Source organism: Crinia signifera, chromosome 4 (genome assembly GCF_055691185.1).
Source record: "Crinia signifera chromosome 4, ASM5569118v1, whole genome shotgun sequence".
Taxonomy (NCBI): domain Eukaryota; kingdom Metazoa; phylum Chordata; class Amphibia; order Anura; family Myobatrachidae; genus Crinia; species Crinia signifera.
The window spans coordinates 102509048-102529145 of NC_139220.1; the positions used below are offsets into that span (position 1 = coordinate 102509048).

General features: G+C 44.7%; 1 protein-coding gene across 1 annotated transcript in view; it reads right to left on the reverse strand.

Moving 5' to 3' along the window:
- The window catches only part of F12 (coagulation factor XII), a 35323-nt gene extending 32654 nt beyond the window's left edge, over window positions 1-2669 (reverse strand). Inside the window, exons 1-3 of the mRNA XM_083182075.1 lie at window positions 2534-2669; window positions 1796-1832; window positions 1066-1165 (exon numbers count right to left, since the gene is read on the reverse strand). Coding sequence (XP_083038201.1) covers window positions 1066-1165; window positions 1796-1832; window positions 2534-2593 — 197 coding nt within the window. The 5' untranslated portion in view covers window positions 2594-2669. The remainder of the gene's footprint in view (window positions 1-1065; window positions 1166-1795; window positions 1833-2533) is intronic.
- Window positions 2670-20098: the final 17429 nt, after the last annotated feature.

The window sequence follows — 20098 nt, forward strand, 5'->3', positions numbered from 1 at the left end:
GGCCTTGCTTTGCACGTGTAAGCTTAATTGACATGGAAGATGTATATGTTCTGCTTCACTGGGTAGTATTAAATGTAAAATATTGCCGTGTGCAGCGAATCCTGTTTAGGATTCGCTGCACACTCGCTGTGTTCCGGAGGGCTGGCTGCCACTCGCTCTCCCAGTATTCAATGTCGGAGGGGCTCGTTGCCCCTCGTGGCGAATCTTAACCCCTGCAGCGGACGAGCGTCCGCTGCGTGGAGCCGTGGGACGGTGGCAGGCAGGGAGATGGAAGTCTCCCTGCCTGCCCCAGAACGTATGTGGGGGGGAGGTGGGCTCCCCGGGAGCCAGGCAGCACAGGCGTCCCCCCGGGAGATCCAACAGGGGACCGGGTATTCACTGTACCTGATCGTGCATATGTAATGATCGTGTGCAGTGAATATATGAATATCTAATGAGCGGCTCGGTTCCCGGACCCCTGCTGGCTGCTCTATGTAAAAAAAAAAATATTATATTATATTTAAATTAAATATATATTCATGTGCTATAAACAAATGAATAAAAATAGCATGCCCCTTCACAGAATAAAATTCCAGATTTTTTTTACACCAAAATTAAAACAAAAAAACTTTTATTTTAAAAGTTCACATTCCACTTCTCCATGCAAAGATGGAGAATTGCTACACGGAGAGACACGCCGAAAATCACTTAGAAAGACGGCGAGAAGTGCACGTTGAATAGGGTTGTTCGCTTTTTGAGACCAAAATTCTCCGTCCAAAGCGAGAAAAGCACAAAATTTTTCTCATTGAATACTGCACTATGACATAAACTATTAAACCAAGAGAAGAGGTAGGTGTAACTCTACTAAAGCTTCTTTGCAACCAGTAAAATTCTGTCTATCTAGGTCGCAATACAAAAATAATTAACAGAATCTGATAGGTTGCTCTAGGCAACATCACCTCTTTTCATTTTTAGACCTCCTGTCACATAGGGCCTGATTCAGACCTGCTCACTAGGCTACGAAAGGAAGCAATGAAGTACATAACAGTCTGCTGTGTAATAGTCTATATAAACAGCATTACTTACCAAAGTCGGGGGCCATGCTTTCCTCTTCTGATACAAGAGTTGTGTACCATGCGAGCATGGTGAAAAGGGAAATGGCACAGCTGGCCGCTCTCTGTGAGAACTGGGGGTCATACAAGAAAAAGCAGAAGCATATCATTTTTGGAATAGGACTATAGGGCGCTTACACACACTGGGCGATTCGCAGCACCAACATTATCGCTAACCAGATCCGTGGTGCTCCCAGGCCAAGGAAGTAGAGAATACATGCTGTTAAAGATATCGTCCAATGACATCACCTGGCCCCAGCTAAGCATGCACTCATTAAAAAATATGTAAAAATGAGCTGCAAGCACAGGTGACGGGTTTGGGCGTTAACCACCCCAGCAATCGCACATCGTTTGTCGTTCGTAGCATACACACTGGTCGATATTTTAAATGATATCGCTCACACAGAAAGGCCCAGTGTGTATGCACCTTATCACTTTGAGTGCCAACATCTCTGAGAGATGTGCAAAATATCATCTAAAGATGCCAGTGCCGCTCACATTTGTTCTACGAATTCAAATAAAAAATGTTGTGTAAAAAACATATTTCCTATATCAGGTAAACATTACAGGTCATTATGATGAATAAAAATGTTTGCTTGTCAAATTTCACACCAATTTTGACAAATTCACTCACAGGGTTAAAGCAATAACTTTCACTAAGATAACAAAATGCAAAGCAGTAACACGTCATAACTTTGTCTCACCTAACCCAGATTTATGTTTCTGCTCTTCTTTGTTTTTCTGTAATAATAAATATAGTAATGTAAATGAATCTGAGTAATTCCTGCACAGAACAATGACGACGCTGTACATTTTTGTTTATTGAAATCTGCATCTCATCCAAGTTCCTACAGTAAGGAAATGTACATTGGGTCCCATTCAGACCTGATCGCACAGCTGCGAATTGACAGCAGCCAACGATTAGTTAAGCCGGCGCCCTACTGCAGTGAAATCCAACATTGCAAATGGATGTGTACTGGTGAACATCTGTTTGCATGCATGCAAATAGGTCCGAAATTCATCATCGCAGGCGTTTCTTAGCACGTCGGTTTCCACACCCGCACGCCCATTCCTGTCAATCACCTTGCAAACGGGCAGCAAGCAGAACTAGTTGCAGGAGTTCAGCATAGGACGGCCTCACGCATGTGTACTGTGAACAGTATGCATATGCAGTGTATCGATAATCGCCCACTGTGCGAATTTGCAGCCCTGCCATCAGGTCTGAATCGGGCCGATTGACACAAAACTGGACTTTCCTGAGCAAGCACAGTAACATGCTATGAAGAGGAACGGTTATACAATCTCCATATATGTTTCTGCACTATTAAATTAAATACAACAAAGGAGGTAATCGCTGCTGTTTTCACATGACTGATATCACATATAACTAAACAGCACTAATTGCAATACATATGTAACAATATAAGCAGGGAAATACTTACTGGTTTGGCCTGAACAATGACCAGTAAAATAAGCCAGCAGAGGAGAAAGAGACCCTTCATGTTCTCTACACGTAAAAGCTTCTAAGCTTTAGAAAAAAGACAAAGGTCATCTTTTCCTTTGCAGGAAGCCTAAACTTGTTTGGGTAAAATAAAGGACATTCACCCTTTACCCCTGCGTCACAATGCAGGTACATAAGAGGGTGAAGGGCAGTCTTTCTGGTCTATCTGTCGACAAAGTGCAAAATATAATAGATACCGCTATAATATACCACATACTATACAGCTTAATACTTGATAGCATACTTTCAGGGCCACTAAGTGCACAACAACATAAAACATCTTGGGTGATATTTAATAGAATGCACTAGTTGAATTTGTGCGATTTTTAGGCAACAAAATGGCGTTTTCGCACATTTTGGCGAAATCGCTTACTTAATAAGTCGTGTAAATCGCACATTTTGAGCGATAACTCGCACTTTTTCACTTTATCGCATCCAGATGTTTTCGCATTGAAAAGTGTACAAATCGCTTATTTAATGGGATGCGCTAACGGAATTCGCATTTCAAAAGTGTCTAAAAATCGCCAATAATGCAGACCAAGTCCTGATGGGCGAATTGACCCAAAGGCAACTTTTGTCAAATGCAGGAATGGTTAATTTTTACACAGGTGTTCTCAATTTTAATCATAAACTCCCCTAAATATACCCCAACATCATTAAGGACACCTGTGAGGGTTGGAGAGCTGGAGATTGTGCAGAGTGGTGTGGAGCGGGCTGTTTGTGACTTTGACCGTTTGGAGATGCTGCTCAGGAGGAGGGAGCAAGCTGTGTGCCAGATCCAGGTACGCCGAGTACTGCGTGCTTCAGGTAGGCATCGTGCTAGGCTGGTAAAGAGAATTGGGTGGTGCTAGCGCTCTGGGGTTGCCGTGCGGGATGGATAGTGTTAATATTCACTGGTGGTGTGTTCCTGGCAGTAGGCAAAAACTGTAGGCTGGGTGTTGGCAGAGGCAATTGGAGGACTGGTGCGGTCTGTAGACCTTAGGTCACCTGTCCCACGAAGATGTCTTTTAGATCAGGGGGACTTTAGGCTGGGAGTTCTGATGTTGAGGATCACTTGCTTCTGGGCTGTGGTGTTGATACCTCAGATGCAAGGAAGGAGTGTCAGAATAAATGAATGTACAGAAATGTTGCTGCTTAGGTCCTGTTGAATCAGCATGCACTCCTTGCCTGGAAGTAATCTTGTGTAGTAGTCGGATGGCAGTAGAGGCAGATGAAATGATGAGGCTGTAGGCTAGTGCTTAAAGTAAAGCACAATTTATTAGCTGTAAAAGCAGTACAATTGAAATAGCTGGTGTACCAAACGCGTTTCATCCCTTAGAGGGACTTTTTCAATGGTGGCTTTTTTTTTTTTTTACGCGTTTCATCCCTTAGAGCAGGGGTTCCCAATCTTTTTCTAATCACGGCACCCTAGAGTATCAGAATTTGTCCAAGGCACCCCTAGGCCCCAAAAAATATATATAAAATTAAGTAGATTGTGTTTATATGTGCTTCTTAGGTTCAGTTATGTGGTAAAGGGCAGGAATTGGTTCTGATTGTACACATTTTATGATTGGCAGCCACCAGCACTGGTTTTGTCCAGAAATAATTGATCATAAATAATTTGAATTGGTCATGGACGACCAACCCACGGCACCCCTGCAAGTGTCCCAAGGCACCCCAGGGAGCCACGGCACACAGTTTGGGAATCACTGCCTTAGAGGGACTTTTTCAATGGTGGAGAGAGCAGTGTCTCTGACCCTGGTTTTATCTCTTTTGAAAATGGCGCTGTCATGATCGTTTCCGTGGAGCCGGTCACTGCGCATGCGCAAGTGTCCGGCGATAGAGCCCGATTTGCTGTGATCTGACACTATGATGGACGAGGACGGCGCATGTGCCGTGCCCCGTCTGTGATTGGCTTGTGGGTGGTGTGACATAGGGTGTGCGGGGCGTGTTTAATAGTGGGATCACGTATGGAGTGTACGTGTATGTTTCCCAGCTGAAACATGCAGCTGCATTGTTATTGGAGGGGTGGAGGGGGCTCGTACCTGGGAGATGGAGTTGATTGGTGTCTGGACGGACTAATGCCGTATTTTACAGTGGGATTAGGGATATGTATTAACGATACAGGGGGATGTAATAGAAGCATATTATGAAAAGGGTAAAAAGTGGCTGCCGGTAAATATTGCTGGGTTAAGGGATAGGATAGAGGGTGGTGGTGTAGTAGTGAGGAAAAATGTGGTGGTGGGGGGGGGGGGGTTTTAGGATTTTTGTTGTTACTGATTCCAGGTGGACATAGTGGGTCCTGCACTGATGGAGAGAGGGTGGAAGATGGGTATTGGGCATGGGTGTGTACTGATAATAAGCATGGATGAGTTCAGGGAATGAATAGAGTTGCTGGGATCGTGCTAGGCTGTACCGGGACTCCCTCTCTGATCAGCAGGTTGTGGGGATGTTTAGGCTGAACCGCATTAACCTGTTGGACTCATATGAGCAGGTGAGAGATGATTTGGACCCTTACGGGGGTGCCAACTATGCAGTGTCTGGGCTGCAGAAATTATGTGTGCCCTCTACTTCTTGGTCACAGGCTCCACTCAGTCTGTTTGGGGTCTCACAAGCCACTTTCTCTAAGCATTTCACTCAAGTGTTACTTGCTTTCAAGAAGTTGTGGCGCACATATATCAGATTCCCACGTTGTGAGTCCGAGTGGCAGGAACTTAGAGGTGGCTTTTTATAGGCTCTCAGCATTCCCAAATGTGCTGGGAGCCATAGATTGCACCCACATTGGGCTTCGGGCACTGCACGTGAGGGGACACGTCTACGTCAATCGGCGTGGGTGTCACTCTCTGAATGTGCAGGTGGTATGTGATGCCAACCTAAATACTCAGTGTGGTTGCAGGCTACCTAGGGAACTGCCATGATGCTTATACAGGTTGAGTATCCCGTATCCAAAATGCTCGGGACCAGGAGAATTTTGGATAAGGGATTATTCCATATTTCGGAATATTTTAATATTTCAATGATGTATTTTAAAGTATCTTGCATTTATGAGCCTGCTATTTCCATGTGTCTGGACCCCCCATCCACCCTAAAGAGTGACCAGTCCTTTATTCCCGACGACGACCAAAAACTCCATTCAAATACTGGACCTTCATCTGGGATATACGCCATATTCCTAAATTCCAGCTAAAAGAAGGACATTCGCCAAATAGGGAGCCTTTTACAATTCAAGGCAAGGACAATCTGGAGTCACCTTCCCTGGACCAGCCCCTTATCCAGGTGATACTCAATAAGGATGGTAATATTACATTTCATTATGGAGTCCTAGACTTTTTATTGCGCAAAATTGCTCACAACAAAAATCCTACAGCACCAATTGAATACTATATTCATTTTTATTATCTTTAAGTTTTATTGATGTATGCATACATATTTGTCTTTTTATGAAAAAAAAGTATTGATAGAATATTGTGAAAAATAAAAATGTATACTTTTTCAAACCGTTGAGTATATCTTATTGAAGCAGCCAGCCCCGGCACACCCCCTCTCTTTTTAACTATTTTTGTTGGGCCTGACAACCCAGTGCCGGCTGCTTAGTGATAGCGCACCACTCAAAACCCTTTTTCCTCTTTTCTACACTAGCAGTGTCAGCACTAAGTACAGGCAGGCTCCGAACGGTAACTGCTTAACTGTGGCCACAGACTTGTAACTCTAAAGCATACCAGCAAGTGAAAATCATGCGTGATAGGGGGAAAAGGACTGAATATGGGCTATGTATGTAACACAAAAACACGCACGTCGGCGTAATAAAACGTGGTCATGATGCAGGGGATAAATAATACAATAAGCGCACGGCGGTGCAAACTTACTAGCCACTCTTTAGCGCACGGCGGCGCATCAATAGATACATAGCGCACGGCGGCGCATCCTGAGTCCCCCAACACACGGCGGTGCAGGGAATGAAAGGCAATTCAGCGCAGAAGAATATATATACAATAAACACATCCAAAGATGTGTGCAGAATCAAAGAAAACACCCCATTTTAAAATCTTCATTTAGTCCACGGGGGGCCAAACAGTCAAGTCTAAAGATCCAGGACAGTTCTCTCTGTAGAAGCATCCTGTCCATCTCCTCCTCACTTAGGCAGAGGAATGTGATCTAAGATGATACATTTCAGGTCTTTCACTGAATGTGATTTTAACCAAAAATGTCTCGCTACCGGCAGATTTTTCAAGTCACTTTGATTCGCATTTGATGGGATTGATGAAGGTATAAACCAGGAGATCCCTGAGGTTGGGTCCTCTACGGTACACGAACCTGGGAGGTGTGGCTAGTTCAGTTGTAAGAGTGGGATCACTCGAAATGAGGTGCCAGTGTTCATGTTCTTTCTCTCGGATATGTTTGGAAGCCACTGAAGCCCCCCCCCCCCCACCCCCCCAGGCAGATGATACCACACCAAAACGTAGTTTTTACACACAAAAAAAGCATGAAAAACCGTGGTCCGTTCGACACATTACTGCGTTATTGGTTGGTTATTTATTCCAAGTGCCGCCGCCTCCCTGCTTTATATATATATATATATATATATATATAGATGTGGTGGGTGCGGCACTCACGGCGTAATAAATAAGCAGCAGACAGTAGTTGGATATCAACGTTTCAATTTCATTATAGAAATTTTCATCAGGATAACATATATAAACAAGGACATAGCAACTGGAAAAGAAACAATAATAGCAGTTAGAATAAAGCGTAAATCCTAATAAGCACAAATTATTATTATTAGGATTTACGCTTTATTCTAACTGCTATTATTGTTTCTTTTCCAGTTGCTATGTCCTTGTTTATATATGTTACTATGGTGATGGCACTGGGGATTGGTTGGTAACGCCGTCCCGTGTAATGACGTCATCAAACGCCGCTTGAGGGGCGTGTATGCGTCAGACGGCTGTGATTCACGTGGTGATTTGTCTGCTATAAAGGTATGTTTTTTCTACTGTATATTTATCCTGATGAAAATTTCTATAATGAAATTGAAACGTTGATATCCAACTACTGTCTGCTGCTTATTTATTGCGCCGTGAGTGCCGCACCCACCACATCTATATTCGTCTCCACCAGACTGTGAGGGCACCGGCTGCAGTTTATCTATTCTACAGGAGTGCCAGACCCTACCTCCACTATATATATATATATATATATATATATATATAGATATATATATATTTATATATATATAGGTAGTGTGGACTGGCACTCTGGTTGATTTTAGCAATTGCCGGGGTTGCCTTCCTCCTTTGTATACAATGTGGTGTCTCTCTCCTCCTCAATGGGTTGAAAGAATCAGGCGGCACTCCACGGACTTTTCAATATAAATTTTAGTGCTGTAATAGGCAAAAATTACATGTTCCAACAAATGTCAACGATGTGCCATTTCAAGGCCATTGGCCCCTTCATCAGGACTCAATACTGTTACATGTGACTCCTTAAAGTGCAGAGTGCAGTGCTAAGTGGAAGTAAAAAACGGCACTTCGTTGACATTTGTTGGAACAAGTAATTTTTGACTATTACAACACTAAAATTTATATTGAAAAGTCCGTGGAGTGCCACCTGATTCTTTCAACCCATTGAGGAGGAGAGAGACACCACATTATATATATATATATATATATATATATATATATATATATATATATATATATATATATATATATATATATAGCAGGATGTTCCGCCTGGCACTCCTTTAAGTAGACAGCCTCCATGGGTGCCCCCTGACACATAATATGTATAGAAAAAAATTGCAAGGCAATCAGCGGCACTCCACGAATTTAAACAGTGATTTATTTTAAGGTGTCCAACGTTTCAGGGATTGAAAACCCCTTCTTCAAGGTGTACAAAAGAAAACTGTAACATATAAAACATTTAAATAGTGACAGTGTGTGCAAACTCACCAATGCCACCCGGGGAGCGTCCCAGCTTCACTCAGTGCATCTTCCAGTCCAGGTGGATGTCCGTAGACGGAGCCGCACGTCACCGCTGGGGCTCCTGGTCATAGTTGACATGTAACCATGGAGACCATCCGGCTTTTGTACACCTTGAAGAAGGGGTAATCAATCCCCGAAACCCTAGACACCTTAAAATAAATCACTGTTTAAATTTGTGGCGTGCCGCTGATTGCCTTGCAATTTTTTGTATATATATATAGAGAGAGAGAGAGAGAGAGAGAGAGAGAGAGAGAGACTTTGTTGCGGCCCGGCACTCCTGCTTGCTAGTCCAGCTACCTCGGTGCCATCCGGGTTTAAAAGGTAGATGGTAAAGGACAGACAGCGGCACTCAAAGATATATTTCAAACGTGACCAAAACAACATTTCGGGGACTAGCCCCTTTGTAAAGGTGTAGGTTGACGGCCACGCGGCGGCCACGTCCAGGTCTGTACGCCTCGTCAAATACTGTAGGTAAAAAACGTCGCCCAGGCACCAGCCGAACACAGAGCTGCTGCCCCTAAGTATAGGCTGATGCCCTAGGCAATTGCCTAGCATGCCTATGCCTAGGGCCGGCCCTGTTCTTCTGCGCTGAATTGCCTCTCATTCCCTGCACCGCGGTGTGTTGGGGGACTCAGGATGCTAAAGAATGGCTAGTAAGTTTGCACCGCCATGCGCTTATTGTAATATTTATCCCCTGCATCATGACCACGTTTTATTACGCCGCCGTGTTTTTGTGTTACATACATAGCCCATATGCCATCCTTTTTCCCCCTATCACGCGTGATTTTCCCTTGCTGGTATGCTTTAGAGTTACAAGTCTGTGGACACAGTTAAGCAGTTACCGTTCGGAGCCTGCCTGTACTTAGTGCTGACACTGCTAGTGTCGACACTGCTGTTCCATTTAGATTGTATGGCTCATTGTTTTTGCCTGGGTGCTTAAGCTGCATCTGTCTTTATGTGTGACAGCGGGAACTGCCACTGCATACGCCGATACCACTGACTGCCCGTTTTCAGCATACCCTGCTCCACGCGCACTCTGTCTCACATAGCAATCAGCACCTCACACTTTTTCCTTTAGCGCTGCTCTCTACTGCTATGCAACTGACACCATATGCATAGTGACAGTTGCCATGCTTACACAGGATGCTACAGAGTCCCGGAGTGTGCTGCGCCTCCTGCTATAACATGCACCGAGGAAACCACTCCTGGCTTCTACCGTGCCTCCCGCTGTCACTCACAGTGATGACAGCAACCACATGTTCATGAGGTCATGAACACTGTATTTGCATACTGTTTTTGGCGCAATTGTATGGTTTAAAAGTGGTCTCTGTGTCCTTTGCATACCACCTTCGATGAAAACTGCCAGGGAGCAGTTGAAATGGCTGTCAGGTTAACAGCTGTCACCTTTCTGCAACTATGTTTTGGTAATAAAACCTTTTTTTCTTTTCACTAACCGCTGTGTGCTGGCTCCAATTCCTCTCTCAAAAGGGGTAGAGAGAGAGAGAGAGAGAGAGAGAGAGAGAGAGAGAGAGAGAGAGAGAGAGAGAGAGAGAGAGAGAGTTCATATATATATGTCTAGTGTCTGTGCGGCTCCGAAACACTGCCATCTGTTGGCAGCGCGTGAAACTACATCTACTAGCTTTGAAAGCATTTGCATCGAGCGGGCTAACACTGCCATCTGTTGGCAGCAAGTGACACTACATCTACTAGCTTTCTAAGCATTTCCTTCGGGCAAATTAATTTTATATATATATATATATATATATATATATAATGAATGTTCAATACGCTGTATCCTTTACCTTGTAACCTATCAGTCGTTACCCTTAGCAATTGTGGCCTTATACTGTATTTCTTACACTGGTGCATGTGTATGTAAGCGTTATTTTCTCATTCAGTGTGCAATTGGGATACAAAATGTTTTTTTTCCTAGACAGAATTACCCCTCCCTTTTGGCACCTGAATGACACACCTCTGATTGAGCAGCTTACCAACCAAAATGTTGTGCAGTTGAGAGGCATAGATGGGTCAGCATTAGGAGGGATTGCTGACACCTGAGTGCCATTGGAGAAGCCAGGGGTATCTCCAGGTAAGCTGGCTCTCAGACGTTATAAGCCATTATCATGTGGCCTTACACTGGGCTATTAAGCCCAGACATATATGTTATTGCTTATGGGATGGGTTTGGGAATGTGGTTCCCCCTGTGTTGGTAGGGCTGGTCTGCTCCAGGTCAGCACACCCTAACACTTTATTAACTCTTATTTTTCCTATCACATTGTATATATTTTGTATTTTAATCCCACCTTCACTTCCCTACATAGCACTTATGTGCTTCTTATTAACCCTTACTAATTTTCATTTGTGTGCTGCCCTGGAGTACTCAGCCTGTGTCGGCATATTGGGGGCCCACACCCCAGACCCATACCCAGTATTAGGGACCCCCAGTGGCAGAGAGGCCTTGACGCACGGCCTGGGGGCTTAGCCCTATATCTGCAGATATATGCAACCAACATCTCTGTATTATCTGATCAATATGTAGTTATTTTCTCATTCAGTGTGCAATTGGGATACAAAATGTTTTTTTTCCTAGACAGAATTACCCCTCCCTTTTGGCACCTGAATGACACACCTCTGATTGAGCAGCTTACCAACCAAAATGTTGTGCAGTTGAGAGGCATAGATGGGTCAGCATTAGGAGGGATTGCTGACACCTGAGTGCCATTGGAGAAGCCAGGGGTATCTCCAGGTAAGCTGGCTCTCAGACGTTATAAGCCATTATCATGTGGCCTTACACTGGGCTATTAAGCCCAGACATATATGTTATTGCTTATGGGATGGGTTTGGGAATGTGGTTCCCCCTGTGTTGGTAGGGCTGGTCTGCTCCAGGTCAGCACACCCTAACACTTTATTAACTCTTATTTTTCCTATCACATTGTATATATTTTGTATTTTAATCCCACCTTCACTTCCCTACATAGCACTTATGTGCTTCTTATTAACCCTTACTAATTTTCATTTGTGTGCTGCCCTGGAGTACTCAGCCTGTGTCGGCATATTGGGGGCCCACACCCCAGACCCATACCCAGTATTAGGGACCCCCAGTGGCAGAGAGGCCTTGACGCACGGCCTGGGGGCTTAGCCCTATATCTGCAGATATATGCAACCAACATCTCTGTATTATCTGATCAATATGTAGTTATTTTCTCATTCAGTGTGCAATTGGGATACAAAATGTTTTTTTTCCTAGACAGAATTACCCCTCCCTTTTGGCACCTGAATGACACACCTCTGATTGAGCAGCTTACCAACCAAAATGTTGTGCAGTTGAGAGGCATAGATGGGTCAGCATTAGGAGGGATTGCTGACACCTGAGTGCCATTGGAGAAGCCAGGGGTATCTCCAGGTAAGCTGGCTCTCAGACGTTATAAGCCATTATCATGTGGCCTTACACTGGGCTATTAAGCCCAGACATATATGTTATTGCTTATGGGATGGGTTTGGGAATGTGGTTCCCCCTGTGTTGGTAGGGCTGGTCTGCTCCAGGTCAGCACACCCTAACACTTTATTAACTCTTATTTTTCCTATCACATTGTATATATTTTGTATTTTAATCCCACCTTCACTTCCCTACATAGCACTTATGTGCTTCTTATTAACCCTTACTAATTTTCATTTGTGTGCTGCCCTGGAGTACTCAGCCTGTGTCGGCATATTGGGGGCCCACACCCCAGACCCATACCCAGTATTAGGGACCCCCAGTGGCAGAGAGGCCTTGACGCACGGCCTGGGGGCTTAGCCCTATATCTGCAGATATATGCAACCAACATCTCTGTATTATCTGATCAATATGTAGTTATTTTCTCATTCAGTGTGCAATTGGGATACAAAATGTTTTTTTTCCTAGACAGAATTACCCCTCCCTTTTGGCACCTGAATGACACACCTCTGATTGAGCAGCTTACCAACCAAAATGTTGTGCAGTTGAGAGGCATAGATGGGTCAGCATTAGGAGGGATTGCTGACACCTGAGTGCCATTGGAGAAGCCAGGGGTATCTCCAGGTAAGCTGGCTCTCAGACGTTATAAGCCATTATCATGTGGCCTTACACTGGGCTATTAAGCCCAGACATATATGTTATTGCTTATGGGATGGGTTTGGGAATGTGGTTCCCCCTGTGTTGGTAGGGCTGGTCTGCTCCAGGTCAGCACACCCTAACACTTTATTAACTCTTATTTTTCCTATCACATTGTATATATTTTGTATTTTAATCCCACCTTCACTTCCCTACATAGCACTTATGTGCTTCTTATTAACCCTTACTAATTTTCATTTGTGTGCTGCCCTGGAGTACTCAGCCTGTGTCGGCATATTGGGGGCCCACACCCCAGACCCATACCCAGTATTAGGGACCCCCAGTGGCAGAGAGGCCTTGACGCACGGCCTGGGGGCTTAGCCCTATATCTGCAGATATATGCAACCAACATCTCTGTATTATCTGATCAATATGTAGTTATTTTCTCATTCAGTGTGCAATTGGGATACAAAATGTTTTTTTTTCCTAGACAGAATTACCCCTCCCTTTTGGCACCTGAATGACACACCTCTGATTGAGCAGCTTACCAACCAAAATGTTGTGCAGTTGAGAGGCATAGATGGGTCAGCATTAGGAGGGATTGCTGACACCTGAGTGCCATTGGAGAAGCCAGGGGTATCTCCAGGTAAGCTGGCTCTCAGACGTTATAAGCCATTATCATGTGGCCTTACACTGGGCTATTAAGCCCAGACATATATGTTATTGCTTATGGGATGGGTTTGGGAATGTGGTTCCCCCTGTGTTGGTAGGGCTGGTCTGCTCCAGGTCAGCACACCCTAAAGGGCCCCTTACACTTGTGAGATTTTGTGAGATTTCATCCAATTTGAGTCAATTTATCTGAGGAGATCTGATGTGCCGTCTGACAAAATCTTATGTGCCTGATGTGTAGGACACAATCCACAATCCTGTGCCATTGAGTATAACCAAGAGATTGGAAGAGATTGAACCTCCTGCACATAGGATAAATCTCGAGTCAATCAGGTTCAATTTGTTGAGACAATAAGTTGACAAGTGTAAGGGGGCCTTAACACTTTATTAACTCTTATTTTTCCTATCACATTGTATATATTTTGTATTTTAATCCCACCTTCACTTCCCTACATAGCACTTATGTGCTTCTTATTAACCCTTACTAATTTTCATTTGTGTGCTGCCCTGGAGTACTCAGCCTGTGTCGGCATATTGGGGGCCCACACCCCAGACCCATACCCAGTATTAGGGACCCCCAGTGGCAGAGAGGCCTTGACGCACGGCCTGGGGGCTTAGCCCTATATCTGCAGATATATGCAACCAACATCTCTGTATTATCTGATCAATATGTAGTTATTTTCTCATTCAGTGTGCAATTGGGATACAAAATGTTTTTTTTCCTAGACAGAATTACCCCTCCCTTTTGGCACCTGAATGACACACCTCTGATTGAGCAGCTTACCAACCAAAATGTTGTGCAGTTGAGAGGCATAGATGGGTCAGCATTAGGAGGGATTGCTGACACCTGAGTGCCATTGGAGAAGCCAGGGGTATCTCCAGGTAAGCTGGCTCTCAGACGTTATAAGCCATTATCATGTGGCCTTACACTGGGCTATTAAGCCCAGACATATATGTTATTGCTTATGGGATGGGTTTGGGAATGTGGTTCCCCCTGTGTTGGTAGGGCTGGTCTGCTCCAGGTCAGCACACCCTAACACTTTATTAACTCTTATTTTTCCTATCACATTGTATATATTTTGTATTTTAATCCCACCTTCACTTCCCTACATAGCACTTATGTGCTTCTTATTAACCCTTACTAATTTTCATTTGTGTGCTGCCCTGGAGTACTCAGCCTGTGTCGGCATATTGGGGGCCCACACCCCAGACCCATACCCAGTATTAGGGACCCCCAGTGGCAGAGAGGCCTTGACGCACGGCCTGGGGGCTTAGCCCTATATCTGCAGATATATGCAACCAACATCTCTGTATTATCTGATCAATATGTAGTTATTTTCTCATTCAGTGTGCAATTGGGATACAAAATGTTTTTTTTCCTAGACAGAATTACCCCTCCCTTTTGGCACCTGAATGACACACCTCTGATTGAGCAGCTTACCAACCAAAATGTTGTGCAGTTGAGAGGCATAGATGGGTCAGCATTAGGAGGGATTGCTGACACCTGAGTGCCATTGGAGAAGCCAGGGGTATCTCCAGGTAAGCTGGCTCTCAGACGTTATAAGCCATTATCATGTGGCCTTACACTGGGCTATTAAGCCCAGACATATATGTTATTGCTTATGGGATGGGTTTGGGAATGTGGTTCCCCCTGTGTTGGTAGGGCTGGTCTGCTCCAGGTCAGCACACCCTAACACTTTATTAACTCTTATTTTTCCTATCACATTGTATATATTTTGTATTTTAATCCCACCTTTACTTCCCTACATAGCACTTATGTGCTTCTTATTAACCCTTACTAATTTTCATTTGTGTGCTGCCCTGGAGTACTCAGCCTGTGTCGGCATATTGGGGGCCCACACCCCAGACCCATACCCAGTATTAGGGACCCCCAGTGGCAGAGAGGCCTTGACGCACGGCCTGGGGGCTTAGCCCTATATCTGCAGATATATGCAACCAACATCTCTGTATTATCTGATCAATATGTAGTTATTTTCTCATTCAGTGTGCAATTGGGATACAAAATGTTTTTTTTCCTAGACAGAATTACCCCTCCCTTTTGGCACCTGAATGACACACCTCTGATTGAGCAGCTTACCAACCAAAATGTTGTGCAGTTGAGAGGCATAGATGGGTCAGCATTAGGAGGGATTGCTGACACCTGAGTGCCATTGGAGAAGCCAGGGGTATCTCCAGGTAAGCTGGCTCTCAGACGTTATAAGCCATTATCATGTGGCCTTACACTGGGCTATTAAGCCCAGACATATATGTTATTGCTTATGGGATGGGTTTGGGAATGTGGTTCCCCCTGTGTTGGTAGGGCTGGTCTGCTCCAGGTCAGCACACCCTAACACTTTATTAACTCTTATTTTTCCTATCACATTGTATATATTTTGTATTTTAATCCCACCTTCACTTCCCTACATAGCACTTATGTGCTTCTTATTAACCCTTACTAATTTTCATTTGTGTGCTGCCCTGGAGTACTCAGCCTGTGTCGGCATATTGGGGGCCCACACCCCAGACCCATACCCAGTATTAGGGACCCCCAGTGGCAGAGAGGCCTTGACGCACGGCCTGGGGGCTTAGCCCTATATCTGCAGATATATGCAACCAACATCTCTGTATTATCTGATCAATATGTAGTTATTTTCTCATTCAGTGTGCAATTGGGATACAAAATGTTTTTTTTCCTAGACAGAATTACCCCTCCCTTTTGGCACCTGAATGACACACCTCTGATTGAGCAGCTTACCAACCAAAATGTTGTGCAGTTGAGAGGCATAGATGGGTCAGCATTAGGAGGGATTGCTGACACCTGAGTGCCATTGGAGAAGCCAGGGGTATCTCCAGGTAAGCTGGCTCTCAGACGTTATAAGCCATTATCATGTGGCCTTACACTGGGCTATTAAGCCCAGACATATATGTTATTGCTTATGGGATGGGTTTGGGAATGTGGTTCCCCCTGTGTTGGTAGGGCTGGTCTGCTCCAGGTCAGCACACCCTAACACTTTATTAACTCTTATTTTTCCTATCACATTGTATATATTTTGTATTTTAATCCCACCTTCACTTCCCTACATAGCACTTATGTGCTTCTTATTAACCCTTACTAATTTTCATTTGTGTGCTGCCCTGGAGTACTCAGCCTGTGTCGGCATATTGGGGGCCCACACCCCAGACCCATACCCAGTATTAGGGACCCCCAGTGGCAGAGAGGCCTTGACGCACGGCCTGGGGGCTTAGCCCTATATCTGCAGATATATGCAACCAACATCTCTGTATTATCTGATCAATATGTAGTTATTTTCTCATTCAGTGTGCAATTGGGATACAAAATGTTTTTTTTCCTAGACAGAATTACCCCTCCCTTTTGGCACCTGAATGACACACCTCTGATTGAGCAGCTTACCAACCAAAATGTTATGTAAGCGTGTGACTCAGACGCTAGTGTGTCTGAGACGGGTAAGGATATAATAAAAATACCGTACGTTTTAACCTTCCGATTACTGACAATTATTATCCTGTATTAATTGTTAATCACACTGATAATAATAAGACCTTGTAAAGCATCTGATACGCTATTATGATTTTAAAGAAATGATACGCATACATAGACAATCAGTTATGTTGGGATCGCGGATCTAACCCTGTGTCTTAATATATTGAAGTCCTTAATGGACTAAGGTGATTATATGGTAACCAACAATACAATCTTAAGGAATTACTCAATACAACTTATACATGGATAAATATTACACTATGATTTGGACAAATGCAGGTAAAGCCAACACACAACAACAAAAACACGTATATGGATATCAATCACCGTCAAAGACGCAGGGAATATGATCAAATGTGTTTCCCCCAGGATCCCAGGCATGTGCTCTATAAGATCATATCTGAGTCTGTGTTCCCGGGATTGCCCTTTTAAAGCTAAGGGGTGGGACAGTCAATCTTGGTGATCATTGGGTAAGACAAAGAGACCAGGGGTCTTCTCATTGGTTCTTCATTCCACGTGGGTGTCTACCTGTTCACGTGTGTATCTTCCTGGCCATGAGGTCCTTTGTCTGGGGTTATGTGACTAATCGCATTGCTTTAGGTTCGCTAGGCTAGCGTCTGAGAAGGTAATCAATTCAACAGTAAACAATAAAGTCTGGACGACCATATTATAATACTTTTGGGGAATTCATAATGTACATATATCGGGAGTACCACTATATATATATATATTACCGGGGTGCAACCGCCAGGAAGAGGTATGTATACAGGGTACAGCGGCACTCACTCGGGTTCAGCAAATGAATCACTACCAGTCAAGGCAATAAATATTTATATATATATATATATATATATATTTATATATATATATATTATATATATATATATATATATATATATATATACAAGTAGGGGATCCGGCACTCAGGCAGATGATATGCAACGACTTAGGTGCGCTTCTGTCTCACGGAGGAGAAATATGGTCAAAGCAGCAAGAAGTCACTCTAAGGATTATTACGGACTGCACGGCGGCAGTCTATGCAAAAAACGGGAAGACACTGGTATAGTGCAAAGCCAACGTTTCGGGCGGGTAGCCCTTTATCAAGACATAACAAGTGTACAAACATTACTTACATTTATAGCAGATAAACTGTCAAATCACTCTGTGCACACCACCACCATGCTGGCCCCTGGCGGGGAACTGATGACATCATCGGCGCTGCTGCACCGACAGGTTCTGACTCACCGGGGGTGTGTGTCAACCACCGTAGTGTGTAAACCTCAAGTGAGGGAAAGTTAAAATCAGGGAGGACCACGGAGAAGCTGTGAACGGAGAGCTGCGGTGTGTCAATAAGCGCTGCGGGGCAGGGACCGTAAATGGACAGGGTCTAAGTCTATGTGCAGAGTACGGCTGCTGACGGCCGTGTCAGTGATCTAACTGATGCGAGTTATCGCTGGTGCGAGGTGTGCACCGTGAATGAACGGTGTCTGAGTCTGAGGTCAGTGTGCGGCTGCTAACGGCCGTGTCAGTGATCTAGCTGGTGCGGGTAATCGCCGGTGCGGAGGTGCCTGTATGTAAGCCCGCAATGTGCATGGCCATGGTGCTTAAAAAGGTGTTCACGTCCTGAGCGTGACAGCCTTGCCGTGTAATGTGGCAAGGGGAGGTAGACAACCCTGAGGATGGTGCGGGGCGGTGTAGTGTAGATGTGTACTAAGTGTATCTGTGTGTGGTGTACGGGATGTAAAGTAGGGAGGGCAAAATTAATGGTGCAGAATGAGACAGAAAGAAGAACCCGGGAGTGTCAGTAGTCTACTGGGTGGTTCAGTCGACCGTGAAAAGGCGGCTGTGGGTGAGAAAGGGTGTCCAAATGGCTAAAAGTGAGAGTGAAGACAGAGGGGGAACCGTAGGGTGTGAGTGATAAGGTATGACACAGTGGACCTGGTGGTCAGAACAGTGGATGAGAAAAGCGTAGGAACCGCTGCTCAGCAGAGAGAATAAACCCCTGTGCGCAAAGGTGACAAGATGCAAGGTACAATATAAGAATGACGAACAAAGCCAGAAAAGTTTATCAATTAGTGTCGCTCTCGAGGTAGCGGACCTCTATAATAAACTACAAGACTGTAGTATATGATCCCAATGATCCAGGGTCAGTGGAGGCTGTCCGACTGGGGATGCGTACTGTCCGAGTATCGGATGTGGCTGTCCAGGGATGCTGGAAGGGAACGCCAACTTGAGATGACTGGATCAGTCCATGGGGAACGTGGATGGAAGGATGAGTCTATGGGCGTCTGGAGAAGAGATTCAGAGGAAGCAGGACATGGGTAGTAACTCGTTCAGTCCATTGGGTTGTACGGTGTCAAGGGCATGGATCCATTTCGATTCGAGCTTGAGCAGTGCCTTGCCTCTGTCGCCGCCTCTGGAATTTGGTGGAATGCAGTCGATTATTTTATAGCGGATGCTCGGCAGACTGTGGTTTAGGGCTTTCCAGTGTCGGGCAACCGGCTGGTCTGAGCCTTTGGTGCCTAAAGCTGCTCGTATGCTGGACTTGTGGAGGGCAATTCTCTCCTTGAACTGCCTAATAGTCTTGCCCACATATAGGAATCCGCAAGGGCATTTGATGTAATACACCACATACGTGCTACTGCAAGTGAGGGGGTGCCGTATGGGTATTCGCGTTCCTGTTCTGGGGTGCAGAAAGAAATCTCTCGTTTCCAACCCCCACAGGTTACACATTTTAAACACCTGTAATTGCCGTTTTTTCTCTTCAGGAAAGTAGTGGGTGGGGCTTCCTTCATGTCAGAGATGTAATTGCGGACAACAAATTCTTTGATGTTTCTGCTGCGTTTATACGCCGGCATAAGTGTCGCTGTTTTGAGGCTGCTCAGGTGCGGATCCATCGTTATTAGTGGCCAAAAGCGTTTGGCAATTTTGACCAGTTCTGTACTGGCCGTAGAGTAGCTTTGTGTCCAGATCATTCTGTCAACTTTAGATGACTGGTTGTTGTGTTGCAGCAGACTTTCTCTGTTGAGTGCTAAGACTCTGTTCTTAGTGTTGGTGAGGAGCTTACGTGGGTATCCTCTTGCTGCAAATTTTTTCAACATGCTCTCAATTTCAGTTTTTGCCGCATTGGGTTCTGAGCAGATCCTCATTGCTCTCAGGAATTGGGAGTATGGAAGACTCCATTTCGAGGCAGGTGGGTGGAAACTGCTCCCTAATAAGGCGGTATTCCTATCAGTGGATTTATGGTAGACAGAGGTTTCAATGCGCAAATCGGATGTTAACGTGATTGTTACATCTAGG